The 25,817-nt window shown below is 38.7% G+C and overlaps 1 protein-coding gene across 4 annotated transcripts; it reads right to left on the reverse strand.

Annotated features, from left to right (window-relative positions):
* LOC120634758 (poly(A) polymerase type 3) lies at positions 1–25,635 on the reverse strand. 4 transcript variants are annotated; one of them, XM_039905533.1, is made up of 15 exons: positions 25,508–25,635; positions 22,997–23,259; positions 22,518–22,747; positions 21,334–21,441; positions 20,746–20,866; positions 15,948–15,968; positions 15,216–15,374; positions 12,535–12,746; positions 11,391–11,511; positions 9,026–9,202; positions 7,553–7,660; positions 4,093–4,142; positions 3,224–3,385; positions 1,777–1,950; positions 1–515 (listed from the first exon to the last, which is right to left on the reverse strand). In XM_039905533.1, exons 2-15 carry the CDS (start codon positions 23,118–23,120, stop codon positions 330–332), a joined length of 1,953 nt encoding a protein of 650 aa, XP_039761467.1. In that variant the 5' UTR covers positions 23,121–23,259; positions 25,508–25,635; the 3' UTR covers positions 1–329. The 4 variants fall into 4 exon arrangements, with proteins under 4 accessions (XP_039761467.1, XP_039761468.1, XP_039761470.1 ...); XM_039905534.1 differs by having other exon boundaries at positions 14–515; positions 20,755–20,866; XM_039905536.1 differs by lacking the exon at positions 15,948–15,968 and having other exon boundaries at positions 14–515; positions 20,755–20,866.
* Between the last annotated feature and the right edge of the window lie 182 nt (positions 25,636–25,817).

Genomic DNA, 25,817 nt, shown 5'->3' on the forward strand with positions numbered 1-25,817 from the left:
ACCGTTAGTAAAAAATCTTCTGTTCTCTTCATTTTACATAATGGTATGAGGTTAACTCCGGATAGTCGTTAACATCGAATTTACCCAACTGCCGTAAAACGAATTTAATTGTTTTCCTTTCAAACGTTTTAATGTTCACATCACTATTACGTTCACCTTAATTAAATCACTTTCATAGACACTTAACACTCCAAAAATGAAGTTTATTTTCTGTCTGGGAGCCGTAAAGGCTATAAACTACACTATTAAACGTCTTAAGCGCGTTTCACTCGGTTTTGCTTGACGTTACTGGTTCCGTAAATGAACCTGTGACGCCATTCCTCGTAATGCTACGTACAGGCTATGGTACTTGATGTTGAGGGGCTGTGCTCGGGCTTTGCCATCTGTTTGTCTGTGGGTTTGTTCCTGTCAGTTTCTTGTGAATGGTTTGCGGCGTTGCCATTCTGTATGTTGACTTCAACTACGTTTGAAGAGTTGGAGTCGTCGTTGTAGGATAGGATGCTGACTTCGTCCGTCTGTGGAAGGAAACATATTAAGATTGTAAAATACTCTTTTGATTGAAAACATCCTTCTAAAGAAAGAAGATTGAAAAAATATTTATTTATTAATGAATTGGTACGCCTACAACAACAAATATTGTAAAAATTCTTGTCTGGTGGAAGGTTTTGGCCGTGGCTAGTTACCACCCTACCGACAAAGACGTGTCGCGTAGAAACCGATTAGGGATACGACTACCATACTTCCTAACAGGTTAGCCCGCTACAATCTTAGACTGCATTGTCACTTACCACCAGGTGAGATTGCAAGGCTAACTTGTAGTAAAAATAAAAATAAATAACATTACAAATTATTTAGTTTAATAATATTAGCAATAGTCAGACTTAGGAGTTACCTTTTACATCACAAATACCTTCGTGAAATTAGTGAAAAGAGAAACGTTTGGTTTCATAAACGACGTGGGCTGACGTGGTGACGCATGTTTAACAAAAAACCTTTCGATTGTTTAATTTTAACATCAGAGTTATTATTAAATTATTGTCAACCAGTCTGCAATGAGGTTCACCAATCAGCACTGGGCCACTGGTGGACCAAGTCCTTAACCCATTCTCATTGTGGGAGGAGACCCGTGGCCTGTAGTGGGCCGGTAACGGGTGGATGAAGATGACGATGATTAAATTTTGACGGCCGATTGGCGCAGTGGGCAGCGACCCTGCTTTCTGAGTCCTGGACAATATTTGTGTAATGAACATGAATGTTTTTCAGTGTCTGGTAAGTCAAAGTCAAAAATATCTTTATTCAAGTAGACCCATAGGTGGCACATTTGATGCGTACATTACATGGTAGTGAGATGATGGCGATAACCACATTCGTAAACTTAAAACTAAAGCTACGAGGGTTCCAAACGCGTCCTGGTCTAAGAAGAGGCCCACAACAAACTTAGCCGGGTATTTTTTTTGTTATCACCATCTCACATTGTCATTTAAAATGATTAGAAGAGCAACCTGGTTAGAGCAATAATTCACACCCAAGCTTTTTTATCGATTACGTAGTCCTTTATACTATTATAGGACTTCTCTATAAGCTTACGTTTAATACAAACTTTGAACTTTTTAAGAGACATCTCCAAGATGTCAATGGGTAGTTTATTGTAGAATTGTATGCAATTTCCTTTAAACGAAGGATTAACTTACTTTGGGACTGGATGGCGATGTGTGTATTGTCGTAGTACATTTATTATTATTTATTTATTTAATTCAATTATCTCACGATACTCACGCTACTCTCAGACAGTCGTTTGGTCTTCTTGACGGGTGCGGGTGGGTGGGTGTTCAGTGTGCTGGCCGGGTGCGCGTCGTGTTTGCGCTTCGTCCCCGACTGGGTGCGCTCCCTCTTGATCAATAATGACGGCGAGAGGAACTGGTGGAGTTGTTTGCGTCTTACGTGACGCGCCTGGAATGAACAAAACCAACGGTTAGCGTTTATGATAGCCTGGTAGTTATGCCGAAGACCATAAATATCTATTTCATAACACTTGTAACACGGACCTTACTAACTATACTATTATTTAGACAGCCGGCTGAGTCCAAGACTATGGGTTTTGAAGAACGTTTGTGTGATGAAATTAATTTTACATGACGTTTTGTCAATGCTATGTGCACTTGTAATTGACGTGCATATCAGTCCATGTTTTTGCTGTGTTTAAAAACGTGTAATATGCATGTTGTTAGTGCTCTTAATAAATAAATCAACCTGAATGTTTTTCAGTATACACAGTTTATAATACACACACGCACACACACACACACACACACAAACACAAATATACACACACACACACACACACACATACGCACGCACGCACGCACGCACGCACGTTTTATGTTATTAACTCTTACATATTGATTAATTCAATACCTAATTTACCTTAATTATTTTTATGTTAAATCCGAGACTGTTGCAAATATTGTTAACATTGTTGCAAACGTTGCCTGCTATTTCAAAATGTTATGTTTATGTAATCTGTGTGGCCTTAGAATTATATTTTTATTGAAACGCTGTTGATTACGAATAAATAAATAAATAAATATAAAATTGTAATCAGCTATCTTAGTATCCATAACACAAGCTACGCTTACTTTGGGGCTAGATGGCGATGTGTGTATTGTCGTAGTATATTTATTTATTATCACATCGATAATCCATCATAATCCATGATATTAGACACGCTTGTTTTATTTCAAATAACCTTTCTTGTGGTTTATTTATCAAGATACTGTTAAGCTTGTAGCTCAATGCAAGTTACATGTATGAAGATGGCCCATTTTTAATTTAGCGAAAAAACGTAGATTATTTTTTTTAAAGGAAGAGGTTTTTTGCGGCGAAAGTAGTAGGTAGGCATTTCCATCATTTTTCAATGAACAAATATTTTTATCTTCGCCTGGCCTAAAAACAGAGCACCACTTCGCGGGGCATGCAAAGAAACACGACCTAAAAATTTCCGCCCTCAGTCCATCCATCAGCAACCAAAACCATAATCGCGGATGAAAAAAGTTTCATGCGTCTCGTTTGGATGTCAACCATATGAACATGCCACAGCTCAAGCTACTGATGACATTCTTGGGCTGCTTCTCGGTAGTCTGCCATTCAGGCAGCTGCTTGGCAGCAGTACTTCGCCGTACGAGCCGCCGCGAAAATTTTCAAAATGACCTTGAATAATAAATACCTCTATAGTCATCCCCTCGCGCAACATGTTTGTGTTCTCGGCCTGGTAGTGCACCGCCTTGGTGAACGATGAGATGTCGTACGTGAGATCCACGTTGACGTTGGTCTTGTCGAACACCAGCCCGATGAACCACATCGAGCACACGTTCGCGATAACCTCGCCCTGTAACGTGTTACAGTGCAACCTTTATATAACTCACTTCAATATATTGGATAGAAGCGGGCGTTACTTTGCGGGCGTTATTACTTACTATAATATATTATGAAAATTAAGCTTAATTTACTATACTCCGCGAACAGCAGGTGAATCTGTATGGTGTCAAACTAAACAATTATTCATTGTAAAGTCAACATCTTCGGAGCGAAACGTGAGTAGAGGGTACCGAGGATCTGTTTGGTGTGAAGTATAAGGATAGCAAATTAAGCTTAATTTTCATAATGTACTTCAATATAACAAATTCTTCATACCCTTGATTAAATAAATAAATAAGAGTCATTGGAAAATAAACCTTTATCTAGTCTATATTTCCTAAAATCTTTCTATTTAAGTATGTAAAATAACAATATCTAAAGCAACCTTGAATCATTTGTAACTTTTCAAAATATTTTTTTTTTTTATAAAACTATATAACTTTATTTTACGTAAAAGCCAAAGGTAGTAGACACTCACTGAACGGGAATTTTTAGAGAACTGTTCGACGTATGTAGATCTTATTTATCAAGTTAGTTAGTTAGAAGTTATTTTGCAGGTAGGCTAAGAAATATTTTTTAACACAAATAAATAAATTTGTATGTTAAATGGTAGAGTAATTAAAAACACGGGAAGTCTTGATCTTTCCCTGCTCCAGTATAAAAATTTATAAAACTCACTTCTTCATTTTTGTTGATCTCATTGACATTGTCCGATGACACAGCAATACCTGCATTAAAAATATAATTTAAACATGTATAACACACACATTAGAAAAAAAGTCTTTATAAATACCTTAAGTTGTCTGCAAAGGCCTTTATCTATTATACTGACAACAGAAACCGCGCAGTAAGATTTCAACTTCATAGATGTCAGGGAAAGTATTATACGGTGGGCGATTCTTCAAATTTTAATATAATATATTTCTTGTGTGCGTGTGTATGTCACTGAACTCCTCCTAGACGGCTGGACTGATTTGAATGAATTTTTTGGTATGCGTTTGGGTGGCACCCTGGATGGTTTAGAGTCACAAATCAGCCCGACAGATGGCGCTGGGGTCCGCTAGTTTTTATATAATAATCTTCTCTCAGTGGTTTGTTTACGGTTAGAAATCAATATAATTTGATTTTTGTTAGGCAATGGTCAGCTCAATGTTCATTAAATGGTGCAAGCAACCCAAAACATTCACTCGTGTTTTGATACTATATTTGATCTCTTCAATAAAACCTTCATGTCTGTGAGTTCACAATGATGTATCTCAAAGGAGTTCGAAGTCCACCAACACTCATTTGGCAGCAAACCCCTCATTTAAGGCTTAGCGATACTGAATACCTTAAATTACTTTAGATCTACAACTTAATTTAATGCCACATCAAAAAACAAAATCAAACGCAGACGAAGTCGCGGGCAACAGCTAGTCTTCTATATAACTAAGTTTAAGGCAACCTTTCAGGGTAGAACAACAGTTTTGACAAAGTAAATCTTCAATATTGCTAAGTTTAAGTCAACCTCTCTTATAAGAAGACACGCGTTCTAACTTTCTTTACACCCTTCCGACAAAGACATACCGCTAAGGACATAAAGGTATGTAAATTAAACTGTCATTTTCAGGTAATACTGCTTTAAGCAATGGTAGTCGGCCAGTTCAAGGGTTAACTTAGTGGAATGAAATAATAGTATGTAAACATAACATTGGAAAAAAACGTTTAGTTATTATATATCCACTTTTAAGCTTAATATATCCACCAAAAAATCCCTCAGTGCCTGAAGACTAAAGTCTTCGAACAGTGCGTGTTACCAGTGATGACTTACGGATCCGAAACGATGTCGCTTACTATGGGTCTCATAAGAAGGCTCAGAATCACTCAGCGGGCGATGGAAAGAGCAATGTGATGAAGAAGAATGGGATCATCTCTATGTGATCAAATCAGAAATGAGGAGATCCGTAGAAGAACCAGAGTTACTGACATAGCTCAGCGAGTTGCAAAGCTGAAGTGGAAATGGGCGGGGCACATAGCTCGGAGAACCAATGAACGTTGGGGTTCCAAGGTGTTGGAATGGCGACCCCGCACAGGTAAACGCGGCGTTGGTCGGTCCCCAACAAGGTGGACAAACGACATCAAACGAGTAGCTGGGAGCCGCTGTAAACAAGCGGCCCAGGACCGTGGATTTTGGAACTCTCTACAAAAGACCTATGTCCCGCAGTGGACATCAATCGCAGTGGTGGTACTACCATACAAGCCGAAAAGCCCGGCTTGCGTTACAATAAATCTCCTGTAATAATTCATACTTGATAGCAATGAGGAAATAAAAAAGTATGAACTTTGACTCAATAGTGCAATTACAATGCGCGATTTCCGAACGCAGCAAACTTCCGAGTGGCGGCGATGGAATGACAAAATATCAAGGTCGCGCACGAAGACCTCTCGCTTTGTCTCACTCACTCTCGTTGGCTTCCATGGGGCTTATTTTTTACTGCTTTCACATATAGAAATGTTAGTGTTTTTAGCAGAGACAATCTAAATTATTTAATAATTTATATGGACATAAAAAGCAACATTACGGGTTGGTTGAAGTTTGTCAGGATGTCAAATTTGAACAACTTCACACTTCTCCGATAGAGTGTTGTCATTCATAGTTTGAAGTTTATTAGTGTTTGCTTGAGTTCGAAAAAGTGCATTTAATTGTTTTTTTTCCATTATTAATTAAAGTAAATTTTATTAACAATGAGTTCAAATTGTGTGGAAATTGTTTCTTGTGGCGGGCTCAGGTGTGTGCAAACGTTAATTGGTGAACAAAAGGTAAATTATTTAACTTTTTTGGAAAAAAAACAGCTAATAACATCACCGAAACCTACGCCAGACATGTATTTCTCAAACTATAAAAATCATAAGAGACAATTTAATAGATCGGTTTACAATACTCGTTGGATTGTTGGATGCTCCCATTCTAATAAATTATATTGTTGGTATTGCATATTTTTTTCTAATGAAAAGAACGTTTGGAACGCGGCTGGTTACAAAGATTTAAATAACTTTACAGGTGCTATAAAAAGACACCAGATTTACACATAAACATTTGAGTGCTGTTATTTATTTTTTTATTTTCGGCAAACAGCGCATAGATACTTCTTTATCCCACCAATTTTCAATTGAAATTTCCAATCATAATTCGCGTGTTGACCATAATCGTAGTGATTTTCAAAGATTATTTGATATTGTTTGTCATTTGGCATAGCAAGAACTACCTTTAAGAGGTCATGACGAGTCCAATAGTTCATTAAATAAAGGAAATTTCGTAGAACTTGTATTGTTACTTTCAAAATAGGATCTTATTTTAGAAAAACATATGCAAAATCAACTAAGCGACAAATCCGAGCCGAGTTATTTATCTAATAAAATTCAAAATGATATTATTAATTCCGTAGCTGATGTAATTAAGTCTCGCGTCGATTTTAAATTAATTTGACATCATTTGTTTCGGTTATTATCGATGTAACTCCCGATCCGAGAGAAATCCGTTAATGTGTCTGAAAGTCGTACGTCGGACACACTTTAATATATTTTTTTAGGGCTTGCCCATCTTCAAAACCCTAGGAACGCCACTGATCAATCGGTTGAAGTGATGTTGATGCTGATGATGATACCCACCAATCCGCACTGGGCCAGCGTGGTAGACTTTGTCCTTTACCCATTCTCATTGTCGGAGGAGACCCATGCCCTGTAGTGGGCCGGTGATGGGTTGATATGATGATGATGAAATATAATATATATATATATAAAAGAGAAAGTGTGTGGGTATGTTCCGTATAGGCTCCGAACGGATTGACCTGGCGAGTAATCCTGTAAAGTTTGGTGACGATCGGAGGCACTCCTATTTTTGAACTGTCGAAATGTCAAATACAGCTTTTATTAACTATGATGATATTCTATTGTTGGGTGTACATAGGTGTAGATAATGATCTGCACCCGCTCGAGAAGAGAATAGAAGAGAATGAATACGGAGAGAAATAAATGATTTAATATATTATGCGACTTAAATTAAAAATTTAATGATGTAAGTTTATTGTTTAAATAAAATAAGCGGGCTGGGTACGCTAGTATTTTATATTATAGTATATGTTCAGTAATCATGACTTACCCGGTGGCAAAGCAAGCGGCTGTCCGTTGTTCGTGTTAAGTGGAACAGAGTTGTAACACTCTGGGTTCACATGCGCTATAGTTATATGCGGATTTCTTTCTAGCGTCGCTGGAAAGACAAAGAAAGTTATTTCATTATAATAGATATGGTAATAAAGTCAAAGTCAAAAATATCTTTATTCAAGTAGGCCCATAGGTGGCACTTTTGATACGTACATAAGAATTTCACGGTAGTGAGATGATAGCGATAACCACATTCGTAAACTTAAAACTAAAGCTACGAGGGCTCCAAACGCGTCCTGGTCTAAGAAGAAGCCCACAACAAACTTAGCCGGGTGTTTTTTTTTGTTATCACTATCTCACAATGTCATTTAAAATTATTATAATACTCAACTAAGATAATGACTAACTTTACTTTTGGGGTCAGGGCAAGTGAAAACGCAGTATTCACATTATTGGCGAATTTTTAAAAAGGTTGGTGTTACTGCTCGGTCGTCCTCGGAGTGCCTGGAGTTGAGCTAGGGGTAGCTGGTCAGGGTGGTGGCCCTTTTCAGTGATATCAACGCCGCCTGCAACTACAGGCGGGGTGCTGGGTTGGAATAGTCCGTGGTGTCCTGTCTGAGTGACGCCGCGACAGTTCGATCGCGCCAGCGAACTCTAACTCTAACTCTAGCAACTCTAGGTAACCCACCAGAGTGGGTTTGGTGAGCGCCCGTCAGCCAACGTCGAGGTAGCGTTGTATGTTCAGGTGAGGTCTCGTGCCGACCCCCTTGCGTCTGGCGGGCGCTTATGGTATGGCGCGATGCCCCTCAGATGTTGGGATCGCGCTCCGTCGGCGCGCGTAAACATTGAGGTGCTCAGGCGACGGATGAATCCGCCTCCAGGCTCTCCATGTGTAGGTCCCTGGCGATGACCTGGTTCCGTACGAAACGTGGTGCTCCTGTTATTGTGCGTAGCGCGATTGACTTGCGGGACCCAGGCGGAGCGCCCGATGGAAATCGAGTCTTCGCCACATTGACCTTGAGTTTCCATTTGTTCGGTCAGGGAGAACGCAGGTCCAGCGCTCGCTGCGTGCGGTGCCGTGAGTGAGGTAGGTTCGCGTTGCTGTCAACGTCTCAATTTTGAAAAGCCGCGGCATTGTCAGAATGTCGTTTTGTTCGTTCCCTTTTTGAACATTCCTTAATTCATAAGACAAACATTACCCCATAGACAAACATTTATTGTAGCAAAATTATACAATTATAATTATAATTAATTATTCATATTTTATCAATTAATAATCAAAAACGAATTAAACAAGAGGGTTACTTTATAACCTCATCCGAGCATCTTTATCGCCCCCCACATCCGCGGTGTTGTATGAGATGACTAAGGAAATAAAACTGAGAACGTCAGCAGCGACACATGTGCTACTACTAGCGTCTACTGCGGTCACAAAAACTGCTACCACTAAAAAACGGGCAGATACACTTACTGATGAGATGCCTGATCTTGCTCTCGATGAGTCCGCACCACTGTAACTGGTCCAGAGCCCTCGCTGACGACGCCAGCAACACGATGAAGTGCTTGTATCGCGAGAAAAAGTGCGGCGCCTCGAACAGCCGCTCCCAGCCGCACTTGCCCAGCATTATTTCGTCAGTCACATCCAAACCTGTACACATTTTTTCTTTTTTTATATTAATAGCGGGCAAACGAGCAAGTGGGTCACCTGATGGTAAGTGATCACCGCCGCCCATAAACATCTGCAGCACCAGAGGAGCCGCCGATGCGTTGCCGGCTTTTAAGGAATATGTTTATCCGCCGCTTGAATAACCCTAGATTGTATTTTTGAGGAAACACATCAGATGGGAGATTGTTCCACAATTTGCAAGTAGAACAATGATCGCGGTCGAAATGATCTGGTATTTCGAACAGTAAAAGAATACCAGGCATCCAGATGATGAGGGTGGAATTTATTTCTACGACGCGAGGTGCGGTCAGAGAACAGGGAAGGAGGTATCAAAGCAAACAACTCGAACACTCTCCATTATAGAGTCACATATATATGTAAATGTTTGTTTGTCTGTCCATCCTTCACGCCTTAACTAGGCAACCAATCAATTTGATTTTTTACATAGAGTAGAGTAGGCTACTTTTTATCCTATGAAAACAGTTCCGGGATAAAAAAAACCGTTATACTCATCAACCCGTTACCGGCCCACTACAGAGCACGGGTCTCCTCCCACAATGAGAAGGGGTTAAGGCCGTAGTCCAGCTGGCCCAGTGCGGATTGGTGGACCCCACACACCTTTGGGAACATTATGTAGAACTCTCAGGCATGCAGGTTTCCTCACGATGTTTTTCCTCACCGTTGAAGCAACTTAAAACGCACATAACTTAGAAAAGCCGAAATTTAAGTCGAGCTCCGCATACAGTATCACCGCTTCAAACACTTATAAAAACGCAAAAACCGTTTTAAAGGCGGACAATTGCTAGTAAATAATAAATTAAATTATGTACACGGTCTTTTTCTCTCTCACACACATTACAAGAAAGTTTGTTTACTTCAATTATCTCTTTTCGTTCTAATTAGATAGAGCCGCGAAGCTGAAGTGACAATAGGTGGGGTCAATATCCCGAAGAACCAATGGACTTCCCAAGGTGTAGGGATGATGACCTCGCACCAGTAAACACAGCGTTGGTACACCCCCAAAGGTATGAACAGATGATGACAGCGAATCGCAGGAAGCCCGTGGGCCCAAGCGGCACCGGCCATGCTATTTGAAATTCCCTACAAAACACCTATGTCCAGCAGTGGACTTCCATTGGTTGAGACGATGTTAATGATGATAGTATTGATGTTTTGAGGCTTTATTTGAAGACTAGCCTATGCCCGGGGCTTCAAGTTAAGTTAAATTTTTGATTTGGTAAATTTTAACTACGAAGGTAAATGCCAGAGAGGAATGGAGCAGAGCTTCTTGAATATAAAAAGAAAGGATAGAGTGAGAAATGTCTGTATTAGGAAGGAAACAAAGGCTACAGATGCCATAAAACATGTACTCGTTTCGAAATGAATATGGGCAGGACATATACAAAGAGTCAAAGTCGAGCGGTGGTCACTTGTCATACATGTCTGTGGTGGTCTGATGATATAAAACAGATAGCAGGAAAAACATGGGCAAGAGCAGCTATGGACAGAAAGTCCTGGCTACTCATGGAGGAGGCTTTCACCGCCAAAGGCGGTCCTTACAACAAATATTAAATCTAACATAGTTTTAAGAAAAATTACTAACCTAAACATTTGTTGTATTTAGAATTTAATTATGTAAATTAAATCCATTTAAAATAATATGTAAACCGTTGTAAGGAATAATAAAACTATTATTGTTATTATTATTATTAACTACGAAGGTTTAAAAAAAAGGCTTGCTGCTAATAGAACGTAAATTACTTAAAAAATCAGAAACTTTCATTTACGAGTATATGACTTTTATATGATTTTATCCCCTATTTGATGCCTTTGGGAGTTGGAATTTTATTAACAAACACATATTTATTTATTTTTAATCGAAAACCTGAAATCAAGGTTTCGTGGATGTAATTTTATACAAACTTTCATCCCCCTTAACCCTCTTAGGTTTGGAATTTACAAAAATCCTTTCTTAGCGGATGCCTAAGTTGTAATAACTATCTGTGTGCAAAGTTTCAGCCCGATCCGTCAAGTGGTTAGAGCTGTGCGTTGATAGATCAGTCAGTCACCTTTGCCTTTTATATACATAGGTTATAGATATCTGCGATAAATTTGAATGAAAATCTCTTTTGATTTGCCTTGGTTTAGAATAGAATGTTGACGTACTAACCAAGCCTGAACTCCTCCATGATGACGGTTCTGGTGGACGCCGACACGTTGAAGGTGGAATTCTGCTGCGGGTACGCCGGCGTTATGATCGGCATCAAGTGGAAGCGGTCCGAAACGTTCACCTGAAGACATAGGTTTAGGTTAAAATTGTGTATTGTTTTATCGCCATCATTTCACTACCATGTACACACATCTTTTTTTAAATTTATATAATTTTTATTAGTGTTTCTACCTATACTTGGGGAGGAGTTATCAATTTTATAAATTTAAAATGCATATAAAAAATTTCGGAACCGAGAGGATTTGAACCTGTGACTCTCTGGCAATCGCGGCCTGGGCGCTTTCTCCAATTAAGCTACGGCTCTCCTACCGTCGCTGCCGAAATTAGCATATGCCTTTCATATTAATTCCGTGTAATTCTCATGCATCAAAAGTGTCACCTATAAATAAAGAAGGCCACCTATAGGCCTACTTGAATATAGATATTTTTGACTTTGACTTCTTCTACTGCTAAAATGTACGCATCAAAAATGTCATCAGTAAATATTATAACTTATATTTGTTTGATAAGATTAAAAACACTAATAACATTAAATATGTAAGGGCAACCTTAAAGAATTTTGTTATAAAATAACTTTATCTGTGAGATTGTTGCATGGGGTAGGGATCTGGTATGTCATCTATGTACAAGTTGTAATCATAAACTTGCTATGTTGTGTACTGACTATTGGTAGGGTTGTGATTGCAACTTACATAAATATATATATATTTTTTATTAATCTATACCTTGTCACATAAACTCTGAGAGGTTTGAGATGAGGTCAGTGACCTAGTTGTTGTTAATTGTTCTACTCTAAAGTTGACCAATAAAAAATAAAAAAATATCTGATGAACCATGTCAGTTATAATATTGACTTTGACTTGGTTAGATATGTTTACCCACCCGAGTATCCCACACATAAAGTTGACCAATAAAAAATAAAAAAAAACTGACCCATGTCAGTTATAATATTGACTTTGACTTGGTTACATATGTTTACCCACCCGAGGATCCCACACATAAAGTTGACCAATAAAAAATAAAAAAAAACTGACCCATGTCAGTTATAATATTGACTTTGACTTAGGTACATATGTTTGCTCACCCGTGGATCCCACACGGGGAAGCCAAGGTTGACGGAATCCGGTTGTTTCAGTAGCACAGGCTGCGGCCACTTCCACTGACTGAACACCAGGAAGAACTTGTGCAGCAATGTAGCGGGTAATGCGTTGGGGTACAGCTGGCACGTGCGCGCTACCAGCATAGCCCAGGAAACTCCGCCGAGGTAACCCAGGGTGTTCGAGTAAATGCCGTGGCCTGGAATTAATAAAAATAATAAAATAAATTTTTACATTTAATAACCTTTAACTGTAAAAATTTATTTTATGGTGTGTGTGTGTGTGTGTGTGTGTGTGTGTGTGTGTGTGTGTGTGTGTGTTGTTGTGTGACCCCACACCTGACACCATAAAATAAATTTTTACATTTAAAAACGCAGTGAAAGCACATTATCTTGCTCATTAATGACAACTTTTAGTACCTTGTTTATGTTTATTTCTATTATCGGTATGTTCTTAAGTATTTATGTATGATTGAGTATATATTAGTTTATTAATTTATTTTATTATATTTTTCTTAGCTATTTGAATGTAGGTTTATAATTATTTTACACCACCTGTCCGCTCTCGCTCATCTTGTCCTATTCCAAAAGTTTCCTGGCAGAGATCGCTACAAAGCGACAATGCCGCCTTTTGTATTCTACTTCTGTCATTGTATTTCTATTTTATTTCCTTACTTCATAGTAGTGTACAAATTAAGAGTTAAATAATAAATAAATATAAATATACTACGACAATACACACATCGTCATATACATACATTATTCATAAAAATTCGTAACAGATCGTGTACGGAATAACACACATTGCAGAGAATGGGTAAGGTTCCAGAGGTACTTTTAACAATTAAAAAAAGAAAGTTAGAATATTTTGGTCATGTGATGCGGAACACCAAAAAGTATGAACTTCTTCAGCTTATCATACAGGGTAAAGTGGCAGGCAGAAGAAGGCCTGGCCGAAGAAGAATATCATGGCTCAAAAATCTACGACAATGGTTTGGAAAGAGCACCAAATCATTATTTAGAGCAGCGGTGTCCAAGGTAGAGATAGCCCTAATGATTGCCAACCTTCGTAAGGAGATGGCACCCTAAGAAGAAGAAATATATACATAAATACTTATAATTTAAACACCCAGACATCACACCAAAATTTTCCAGTTGTGGGAATCTTCATATTCAGTTGAATTTCTATTAATATCATAAGTTAGTTAACAACGTAGTGGTCCTATTGTTACCGGGGTCCTAATAGTTCATTATCGCAAATGACAAAGAAAGATCTCACTATACCTACAAAAAACAGATCCTTGGAACATACTTCCAATCATTGCTTCACATCTATGGTAACTTGCTCTTACTACTTTTGTTGATTGGAAGAGATCACTATGTAGCGATAAGTTAACCTCTATCTTGCTGTACTGTAGTTGAATTTCTGTAACTATTTGTTTTCTGTTGTGTACAGTAAAAGGAATGAATTATTAAGTACACCACTTGAAAATACAGAAAAATTGTAAATAAATTTCTTATATTACGGATACAATTTTGCGGTCTCTTCCAGGCAACCAATAACTGAAAATACAGATCAAGAAGAGAGAGTAATGAGAATGTATTCATTACGAGAACATTCCTCAAATATTCAAGATTTTTTTAAACTAGATTAAATAAATAAATAAAATAAATATACTACAACAATACACACATCCCCATCTAGCCCCAAAGTAAGCATAGCTTGTGCTATGGGTACTAAGATGACTGATGAATATTTTCATGAATAATATACATAAATACTGGTAACATACAGATAAACACCCAGACACTGAAAAACATTCATGTTCACCATCCAAACATTTTTCAGTTGTGGGAATCGAACCCTCAGCCTTGGACTCAGAAAGCAGATTCTAGGGTTAACGAACTACACTGCAGTTTACCAAGACTTTTTAATATTAGGTATTTTTATTATTAGTCTTACTTTTAAACCCATAAACATCCGATGACCACTATGTCATAGGCTTAATACAAGATTGGCTCACTCGCAATCGACGAGGCTTTTTCACATGTAAAACTATACCGTTAAAGTAAAATGGACCTAATGTTACTAGTTTTAGAGTCTCAAGTCCTGTACTTCAGATTTTTATTTTTCTGAACGTTCTGCAACGTGTTTCCCTAGTTGTAAGCAAATTTGATCTTTGATAAAATGTGCATAAAATCGATTTTAATCCGATGTTTAAATGTTTCGATACTCGAAAACGTCTTCTCGATTGCGAGCGAGCTAATCTTGTATTAAGCTTACTATTAAGGACAGATTTTTATTTTTCCGAACGTTCTGCAACGTGTTTCCCTAGTTGTAAGCAAATTTGATCTTTAATACAATTTGCATAAAATCAATTTTAATCCGATGTTTAAATGTTTCGATACTCGAAAACGTCTTCTCGATTGCGAGCGAGCTAATCTTGTATTAAACCTACTATTAAGGACAGATTTTTATTTTTCCGAACGTTCTGCAACGTGTTTCCCTAGCCGTGAGCAAATTTGATCTTTAATACCCTATAGATAACATCCATTTTACTCAGATGTTAAAATGATTGTAAATTGCGAGCGAGCAAATATTGTACTAAGGATACAGATTGGCAGTATGAACACTCGGCAATGGATAATTAAAACGAACGTAAACTTACGTTTAGCCCACAGCTTGATGGCTCGGAGGGTGAGTCTGAAGTTATTGATGTTAGGCACAAGTCTTAGGATCTCGTCTGTGACTCTGCAACCGTTCAGCGAGCGGACGCACTTCTGGTCCAGGTTTTTGAGCAACATGTCGTCGCGAAGGTCGAAGGAATCTGGAGAAAATATAAAATTAATTATAGAAGTGCAATTGTTACCCACTTCTTTTAATAATAATCTATTCTAATATTATAAATGCGAAAGTGTGTTTGTTTTTCCTTTGATTGTAAGTACGCTATAACTAAGCAACCGATAAAATTGATTTTTGGCATTTTTTTTTATATATAGACAAGTGCTTGACTGCTATCACACCTGATGGTAAGTGATGATGCAGGCTTAGATGGGGCGCGCTTGCCTGGAAGATGCCTATTCACTCTTGATTCGAAGGTACCCAAGGTTATTAATTCATCATATCAACCCATTACCGGCCCACTATAGGACACGGGTCTTCTCCCACAATGAGAAGGGGTTAAGGCAGTAGTCCACCACGCTGGCCCAGTGCGGATTGGTGGACTCCACACACCTTAGAGAACATTATAAAGAACTATCAAGCATGCAGTCACCTCGCGACGGTTTCCTTCACCGTTGAAGCAAGTCATATTTTTATAACTTAAAAAACGCACATAACTCAGAAAAGTTAGAGGCGAAGATTCGAACTCGGCCTCCCGAAAGTGAAGTCGAGCTCTTACCCACTGGGCTATCGCCGCTGCCTAAGAATTAAAGAAGAATTAAGAATTAAATTTATTTAATTAATTTTTTAACCAAAATTTTAAATTTGTCTGTGGTTGCATTATGGTGTCATCATAAATTCTTACGAATTTTTCCTTACACCATAGACTTAATTAAAAGGATAGATTAGCATAGAGTAACATAAAAGGCTCCCATGGGATTTGTAAAAAAGCGAAACGAAGAACGCGGGCTAAAGCTAGTAGTAATATAAAATGCTGGTTGGAAAGGGTACTAATATGTTGATGGAATTAAATACAACTTAGCCCTTGACTGCAATCTCACCTGGTGGTAAGTGATGATGCAGTCTAAGATAGTAGCGGGCTAACCTGTTAGGGAGTATGGTAGTCATTTTCATAATCGGTTTCTACGCAACATCGCACCGGAAATCTAAATCGCTTAGCGGCACGTTATTGTCAGTAGGGTGGTAATTAGCCACGGCCAATGCCTCCCAACAGATAGAATTAATCATGACAATGAAAAACTTTTGTTCAACATCGGTATTCCGAGAGCTAAATAAAATCAGCCGTGTTTACATTTAAGGTCAAATAGGGTCAAGGGTTCCAACGGAAACTGAAAAAAAAAAAAGATTGAAATTCAAATTTCAAATTTCAAATTCAAAGTCACCTTGAATATTTTTTAACATAAATAAATAATAAAGCAGTTTTGACTCGTTTTTTTATGCACTGTTATTCTTTGAGATGGCGTCAGAGAAGCCAAATTTGCTCTGGGCAGCTCACAATTGAAATGGTATGGTTATGCTATAGGCAGTGGTGTGCATAGAGGGTATGCAGATGATATAAAATGAAGAAAATCTCCAGTCAGATTTATAAATACTTAATGGGTTACAAAGCCTATACTTTTCAACAGCTGGGGGGGCAGAAGAGTCATCCTCTGCTCAGCGTATTTACCCGGTGAGGTCACCAATCCGGCTGTCGCCCTACTCCCGGTGGTAGAGTACGCACGGGTACACAACGCGGAGCTACTGGTGGGATGTGACGCCAATGCCCACCACGACGCCTGGGGCAGCAGTGACATCAACGAAAGGGGTGAGTACCTTTACGATTTTCTTCTTGCAAACTGCCTTCAGCTCTTAAATAGGGGAAACACGCCTACTTTTATAACAAGGGCAAGACAGGAGGTCTTAGATATTACTTTCGCGACTACCAATCTAGCCAGGTATATAGAAAACTGGATGGTAAGCGATGAACCTTCCATGTCGGACCATCGACACATCAACTTTGACATAAAGTCATGCTCCAGCATGGAAACAGTTACTTACAGGAATCCGAGGTGCACCTCTTGGGACAGTTTCCAAAACAAACTAGAGAGCAACCTGGAACTGGTCCCCAAAAGTATAAAGACCCGTGTTGACCTTGACCTTGCGGTGGATGCTGTCTCCAGAGGTACAATCAGTGCCTTTGAAGACAGTTGCCCGCTTAGGGTGAAGACCACACGGCGTAAGGCACCGTGGTGGAACTCGAGGCTAAAACGACTCCGAGACAAAACACGTAAATTATTCAATAGGGCGAAGGCGACCAGAGAATGGGACATTTATAAAAAAGCCCTAACTGAATACAATAAGGAGATAAGGAAAGCCAAGCGAGCATCGTGGAGGAGTTTCTGTGAGGAAATTAGTAGCCTGCCTCAAGGAGCGAGACTCCACAGAATGCTAGCTAAAGCGAAACCCAATCAACTGGGGCTCCTGAAAAATCCTAATGGAACCTACACGTCAAGTGAGAAGGAAACCCTAGAACTACTAGCCACAACTCACTTTCCAGGAGCGAAAATCGGGTACGCTGGAAGTACTATGGCATGCTCTCTCGGCCATCCAAAAGTTGAGGATTGGAGAAGGGCATCCATCGTCTTCAGACCTGGCACTGTGAGGTGGGCCATAAGCTCTTTTAACCCGAATAAAGCATGTGGAACTGACGGCATTACTCCCCTTCTTTTACAAAAGGGAGCCCAGTTGTTAGTTCCGCATCTGGTAAAAATCTTCAGGGCAAGCTACGCCTGGGGACTTATACCGGAACAATGGACCAAAGTTAAGGTCATCTTTATACCCAAAACGGGGAAAAAGGATTACGCACTGCCGAAATCCTTTAGACCCATAAGCCTATCCTCGTTCTTACTAAAAACGATGGAGAAAGTGCTTGATAGGTATATCAGAGATGCGTTTCTCATTGAGAGACCCATCCACGCTACCCAGCACGCATATTGCAAGGGCAGGTCCACTGAAACTGCTCTGCTCAGCCTTGTTGACAAGGTTGAAAAAGCGCTGGAGGATAAGGAGATCGCACTCTCTGCTTTTCTGGACATTGAGGGAGCATTTGACAACACCCCGATACGCACACTGGTGGGCGGTCTTGCCAATAAGCAGGCTGATCATACAACCATCAGGTGGGTAGAGGCGATGCTCTCCAACCGGAATGTAAAAATCGAACTAAACAGTTTCTCGGTTGAGGTGCTCACCACTAGGGGATGTCCGCAGGGCGGGGTTCTCTCGCCCCTGCTTTGGACCCTTGCGGTGGACAATTTATTGCACAAGATGGCTAACTTGCACTTTGATGTCCAAGGATACGCTGATGACTTGGTGGTCATTGTGCGAGGAGCATGTCAGGACACCCTCTCCCATCGCATGCAAAGAGCACTCAACACTATTGAAAAATGGTGTATAGAGAACGAACTTACAGTTAATGCTGACAAAACTGTAATAATACCGTTCACTAGGAAGCTTAAGATTGACAATCTTAAGCCACCCAAGCTGAACAACATAAGTATCCCATTCTCGGAAGAGGTCAAATACCTGGGAGTTACACTTGACAGGAAAATGACCTGGAACTCCCACATAGATGGCGTACTTAAAAAAGCAAAATCTGCACTGGGGATCTGCGGTCGGCTGGCGGGGAACAGATGGGGTATGAAACCCAAGATAACCTTCTGGCTCTACACAGCCATTGTGAGACCTATTGTGTCTTACGCATCCGTGGTTTGGAGTAGTAAGACGATGCAGGTAAGAACCCAGAACAAGCTAAGCAGTCTACAACGCTCAGCCTGCTTACTCATAACAGGAGCGATGAGCACCACCCCTGGGGCTGCTCTGGATGCTTTGCTGAATCTCCCTCCTCTTCATCTACATGTTAGGAAGGAGGCGAAGGCTTGCATGTACAGGCTAACAAGCCAGGGTGTGGTAAACTGGATCTCAAGAGAACTGAGGCATCTTCATAACTCAGTTCTTGAGATACCTGTTTTGGGGATGCCAACAGACTCAACAACTCCAAAACTTAATTTCCTCAGGCAATATACTGTGGAAATTACAAACCGTATTGACTGGCTTGAAAACCGGATCACCTGGAAACCGGGGAGCCTTAAGTGGTACACAGATGGCTCCAAGTCGGGTAGTAACGTAGGATGTGGAATATTTGAAGAGACCACCAGGGTAGGGCTCCAACGTAACCTGGGTGTCTACGCCTCCATATTCCAAGCAGAGGTCTTCGCAATAATTGAATGTGCGGAAACCTGTCTGCTAAAGAACTACAAAAACAAAACTATTTATATCCATTCGGATAGTCAGGCTGCACTTTCTGCTCTATCTTCTGAGGTTCTAAACTCAAAACTGGTAGAAAACTGCAGACAATTACTGAATACTCTGGCGCTAATAAACAGGGTCATTCTACGCTGGGTTCCTGGCCATAAGGGGATCATCGGTAACGAAATGGCCGATGAGCTTGCAAAGTCAGGCGCTTTGGCGAAGCAGATTGGCCCTGAGCCGGTCTGCGGAATACCCAAAAGCTTGGCGCAACTCACCCTTCAAACCTATTGTAATTACCACACACTTATTCGCTGGAGACAACTCCAAGGAATGAACCATTCTCGAGCGCTAATAAAACCATTCAACAAAAGGGCCGCCTCTGAGGCATTAGCACTCAACAGAAAAAACCTATGCATACTAGTGCGAGCGCTTACGGGGCACTGTGGGCTTAATAGACACATGTTCAACCTAAAGCTGCAGGATACAGATCTATGTAGACTCTGTAAGGAGGCTGCGGAGACGCCGCTGCATTTGATCTGTTCCTGCCCCGCGCTGATGCATAAACGCAGCACTCTTTTGGGGAAACACATAATGCAACCAGTGGATGCTAAATTTCTTCCAGCAAGGAAAGTGCTGCTTTTCCTGAAGGCGACCAACGCTTACTGGGAGATCTAGACAGCGGCGTCACAATAGATCGTAGCCGGTCGACGTGACACCAGGGATCAGACGAACCTGAGCCGCAAGCAGAAGAAGAAGAAGAAGCCTATACTTTAGTCTTTATAACTCGTAATGGAGATTTTTTTTCATTTTATATCATCTGCTCGCTGTCGGGGCACGTCTTTGTCGGGTAACTGGCCGAAGCCTCCAACCAGACCTGACGAGAGAGAATTCAGAAATTAAAAGCCTACGCTTTAGATTTTATAACTCGTAATGGAGAATTTCTTCACTTTATATCATCTGAATACCCTGTGCATACCCTCTATACATGCCACTGCGTGCCGCTAAGCGATTAAGTGAGTAGAAACCGATTAGGGGTATGGCAACCATACGCACTAACAAGTTAGCCCGCTACCATTTTAGACTGCATCATCACTTAGAACGTGAGATTACAGTCAAGGGCTAACTTGCAGTGGCATAAAAAAAGCCTCTTAAAACTTCTAATGTACTGTATAATAACTTATTAATAATTATTATAATAATAAGATAAGACAGTCGTCATTTCCAACTACCTTTCTTACCCGGTATTTCTTTCAGCGCCAGCCTCGCGAACAGCAAATCGATCTCGATTCCGTCAAAGTTCATTTTGATGACCGGCACGAAAGCGTCTTCAACAGCGCGCAAATCCTTTACCTGTAACAATAACATTTATTTATTTACAAAACTTAATCATATCAATAAGCATAATATATGTATTATGCCTAACCTGGAGTAGATAAATATGTAGGTACCACAATTAAATACCTGAATTTAAAAAATCTTAATAGTGACACCTTAATCTGATATCTTTAAACGAGCAATTCTTGTATATATATAATTGGAATCTCGGAATCGGCTCCAACGTTTTTCATGAAATTTAGTATACCGGGGGTTTCAACAGGGGGCAATAAATCGATCTAGCTAGGATTCATTTATATTGGTATCATCCTGGTACCTTAAACCTTATTTCAACTATTTTAATTGCTATACGAATCTGCTCTCCGGTCCGAGCCGTTCTGTGGAAATGGACACTAAGTTTCTTATAACTCGCCACTGTGGAAGAGGCCTATTAATATAAGGTCTTCTTTTTTAGGCTTATAACGATGGTGATGGTGACATACCTGCGGCTGAGTCTTGAGGAGCTCGTAGAAGGAAGCGAAGTAGTCGCACCTGTCGATGTGTCGCGGAGCAACGCAGAGTGCGTCTATATCCGCCCCGCGATGATGGACCTATGACCAATAACGCCAAATTGAATAATAGCAAGAGGACATTGACCTGTGTTATTACAGCAGTGGACTGGCTGTTCTTTAAAAATCGCCAGATTAAAAGAAATGTCCATTTTTGACTTTGCGTAAACAAATTTTTTAGAAAAAACAATCAAGCCATAAATGATCCTGCATTTCTTTTTGTGTCAATTATCTACCTACAGTATGTCTGCCTATTTGTCTTGTTGATATTAATTAAAATAAAATTTTGTTTGATATCAATTATCTACCTACAGTATGTCTGCCTCTTTGTCTTGTTGATATTAATTAAAATAAAATTTTGTTTGATATTAATTAAAATTATAGAATTCAATGGTGAGTCAACAGATGGTTGATGTGCTCATGACCATTATTTTGTTCATGAGCTAAGGTGAACATGAGAGTATAAATCCTAATGCCTCCTAATCCATACAACTGCGACTACTTAATATTATAAAGAGCAAAATGTGTTTGTCCGTGTCCGCTTCACCCTTGCGCTAGTCAGGTCATAAAAAAAACAAGAAATAGATATTTTTTGTTTTTCTTTTATATTCGACAGCCGATTAGCGCAGTGGGCAGCGACCCTGCTTTCTGAGTCATGATGGTGCAGCTGTGACTTTGATTCCCACAACTGGAAAATGTTTGAGCAATGAACATGAATATTAGACAGTGTCTGGGTATTTATCTGCATATTATAAATATTTTTGGTTAAAGACGTTTATTTTCTAAAAGAAAAATTACAATTTCCTCAATGAGAATATTTACAACTTATTTTTATGTGTGTAGATATTAAAACTAGAAACAACGGCATGTACAAAACAATCAGAAATTATTTAAAAAGCTTTAGTGTAAATTTATAATACATCATACTGTCATACATAGCCACTGCACTCAGATTTTGTTTATAACAAAGGTTTTAAGTTTTTTCTTAAAAATATTGAAATATTGTTCTATTTATGTATATTCATCAGAGATCTTAGTACCCATAACAAACTTTGGGGCTAAATGGCGATATGTATATTTATTTATTATGAATAAATATTTAAGGGTACAGTACTCACCCCAAGTCGATAGGATCCGAAGGTGTAAATATTCCCCCCTACTGTCTCAGCAACGCTCAGCGGCATGTTTTTCCTGAGCGACTCATCTCTGATCCACTGGCGGACAAGTCGATGCAAGGCGCCCAGTACTTCCATACGGTGGTGCATTTCCTGTTCCGATTCAAACACTCCGAATGGTACGAGCGCGTCTTTGAGTTCGTTAGTCTTTTCAATGTCTATGGGTTTTGGACCTGGCAGAACATAAATAATTCCATATTTAAATTCAAAGTTTATTTATTAACATTAGTACTTACTCAAAAACTGGTTCAGAAAACATATTCTATTGAGCGAACAAAACATATTTGATTCAAGCAGAGATTGCTATTCATCAATGAAGCAGCCTTTTGCATTCTACTTTTTAAGTGTAGGGTTTACCCGTTGAAATCTAAAAATTTTCCTGTGGAGTACAAATAATTTATAAGTTTGTATGAATTACTAACCTGCCATTGAAATAGCAGAGGTCATCCCCAGCGTCTTCAAGTTCTGCTGGTTTTGATGGTCATTACTCTTCACAGCATTTGGCGCATGCTGGTTGGTGTGGGAGTACTGCGATGCTGGCCACATCTTGTTAGATTTATGTATATATTAGGAAAGGAAACTTAATGCCTACTCTTTGTTATACTACTGGTTGTGGTTTGTTGAACATCTGATCGGTTTAGCTTGAATGCTTTTAAGCTGATTCTTTTGGTTGGTGCACTTTTATCTGCAACAAAAAAATATGATATGTATATGTTTCCTTAATCTTGTCTTAAAGTACCAAACCAAAGTAATAGATTTATAATATAAATTGATAAGCATTCCTAATACTGGTGGTTAAGATCTACAACTTGAATCAATCATTGAAACTTATAAAATATTAAATAAGTATTACAAAATTCCAAATTTTGAGGATATATTTTCAAAAAAGAGTAACCCCAGATTAAGGGGCTATGGTCTCAAACTTGGATTTCAATAGGCATTGTCTAATCCTTCCAAGCACTTTATCAGCAATAGAGTTATACAAATGTGGAATGCCTTGCCTGAAGATGTAGTGACTGCAGAATCACTGAATCAGTTTAAGAATAGACTGGATAAACATTAAAAAGACAAAAAGCACAGGAAATGATATAGCATCAGCATAAGCTGTTTAGTCTTTTATATAATAATAATAATAAAATATGTTGAGTTGACAGTTCTGATCGTTGTTTCAGTCAATGGTTTTCAACCAACATCTTAAGAAGCTTTCGCTTGGTTGTTGGATCAAGGGTTGGATACAGAAGGCAGTACCCTTGAAACGGTGCGTATTGTGAGGAGGTTCCTCACTCTGGATCCCTGACCGCCGGTTGCTTGGGCATTCAAAAGTGGCCCAGTAAGCGGAGGGTTGTTTTTTTTTTTTAATAAATCTTTGATCATTCGCGAGACTATAATCAGATGTGCTGGGTAAGTTAATGGCATTTACAGACGAGGGAGCCATCGCTCAAACGTCCGTCAATTGTCGAGCACATCAGCTCATTTTAAGCGTTTCATACATGGAGCTACTAATAGTGAGCTAGCAAGACGGTTGAGGTGTTTAGCTAGGCGTTCTTTGTGAATTAAATTATAAATATATAATAATATATAAATTTTTAAGTGTTTTTTGTTTTAGTAAGCATTAATAAGAATTTAAAAAAATATATGAGAATCAATAAATGATAGAATAATAAAAATAATAATAATAATCTGCAGCCTATCAACATGCCACTTTAGGGCACAGGCCTGTTTTAATGCAGAGACCCACCACACTAGTAAAATGGGTGCGTGGCCCTAAACATGGTATATAAACAGTTACCATAACAGGACAGATTATTTACATGGTCTCCAAGGCAAAGGAGTGGATGTCACTATTTTCTTAACTGTGGCCAGTTTTCAAAAACTCTTAAACAGAAATAGCAACACCCATTGCTGTTAATTTCCATAATAACTATACTATTACAAGGCCAGCTACTGAGGCCCAATTCTGCTATTGCAATTGTGGCTTAATGGCTGATAAATGCCAAAAATTGTTTTAAAAGAAAAAAAATTATAAAGTTGTCTTACTTTAATGTACCACATACAAACAAAATTCAATATTGAGCTACATAATGCACTAAAATTATTATAGACTTACTTGTGTAAGTCTATAATAATTATCTGCATAATATTTTATTTACATTATTAATAATATTTGTCTGCGTCTATGTTTCAGTGGGGTATCTACACAAAATTAAGATAAAAGTTTCTAATGCAAATAATGTTTATAACATTGAATTTTTATTTTACTTCCATTGGTTTGAAATGCAGAATCTACAAAGAAGCTGTCAAGAAACTATGGTTTTTTACAGCACCAATTACAATGCATTTATTTTAATAGTGTAATATTAGGTAAAAGTTAACAAAGAATTGTGTTATAAAGAATATAAGAGATTAATATTTTTTTAAATATGGTACTAAACCAGTTTGATTTATATTATAAGTGTAAAAATTAACTGTAACAGTGAAAAAAACAATGACAATAAAAATTACGAAAGTAGACTATTTGTGGAAGCGTACTTCAAAAGTTCATTACCCGCATTTCGCTATCAGAATACAAAACTATTGTTTATAGACAAAATATAAAACGTAAGGATTATGCAGCGACGTAAAAGCAAAGAACCTCGAAACTATTTCCCATTTCGTGGCAATGCCTTCGAGATTGAACTCAAGACCTTCCTTTATTGTTCTCCATAGAAATTCTAAGGTCACACATTAAAAGCGATTTTATGTGTAAACTAACAAACAATATCTACTGTATATTATAAAATAAAGTCTGGTACGTAAGATATCTTCTGTATCACGTCTCAGAAATAACATGGGCTTGAATTCGCGCAATGAAACCTCACATTGTGCCATCACAAAGTTATTACGTTACCGATTTACTCCTGCTTTATTACACAGTCATGGAAACAATCACTCACCTAAAAACTTATCCACATAACCAACTTCGCGAAATAACACGTAGACAATTAGTGAAACATTATATTAAAAAGAAACAAACATTAATTTCCAAACAAGCGCCCAACAATCGCCAACAACATGGCAGCCATTTTTTAATAAATAAATGGCGTTTGTGACGAATGCCAGATAAAAAAAAAGATTATGATGTTGCTAGAGTAACAAAAATTAAGTTTAACGTTCATGTTGTTGAGTTCGAGAATAAAAGCAATTATAAAATTAAATCGATATGCAGCGGATAAAAACAAAATACGAACATTTGAGCAACGTTGT

Source organism: Pararge aegeria, chromosome 25 (assembly GCF_905163445.1).
Source record: "Pararge aegeria chromosome 25, ilParAegt1.1, whole genome shotgun sequence".
NCBI lineage: Eukaryota > Metazoa > Arthropoda > Insecta > Lepidoptera > Nymphalidae > Pararge > Pararge aegeria.

What these genes read in the sequence shown, in the direction of transcription:
- LOC120634758 (XM_039905533.1), bottom strand. Translation starts at nt 23,120, where the DNA reads ATGTGGCCAGCATCGCAGTACTCCCACACCAACCAGCATGCGCCAAAT. An exon ending in CAAGATCAGGCATCTCATCA is followed by an intron (nt 7,661 to 9,025) that starts GTAAGTGTATCT and finishes TTGTCTTTCCAG; the next exon opens with CGACGCTAGAAAGAAATCCG. An exon ending in AGATCAACAAAAATGAAGAA is followed by an intron (nt 3,386 to 4,092) that starts GTGAGTTTTATA and finishes AACACGTTACAG; the next exon opens with GGCGAGGTTATCGCGAACGT.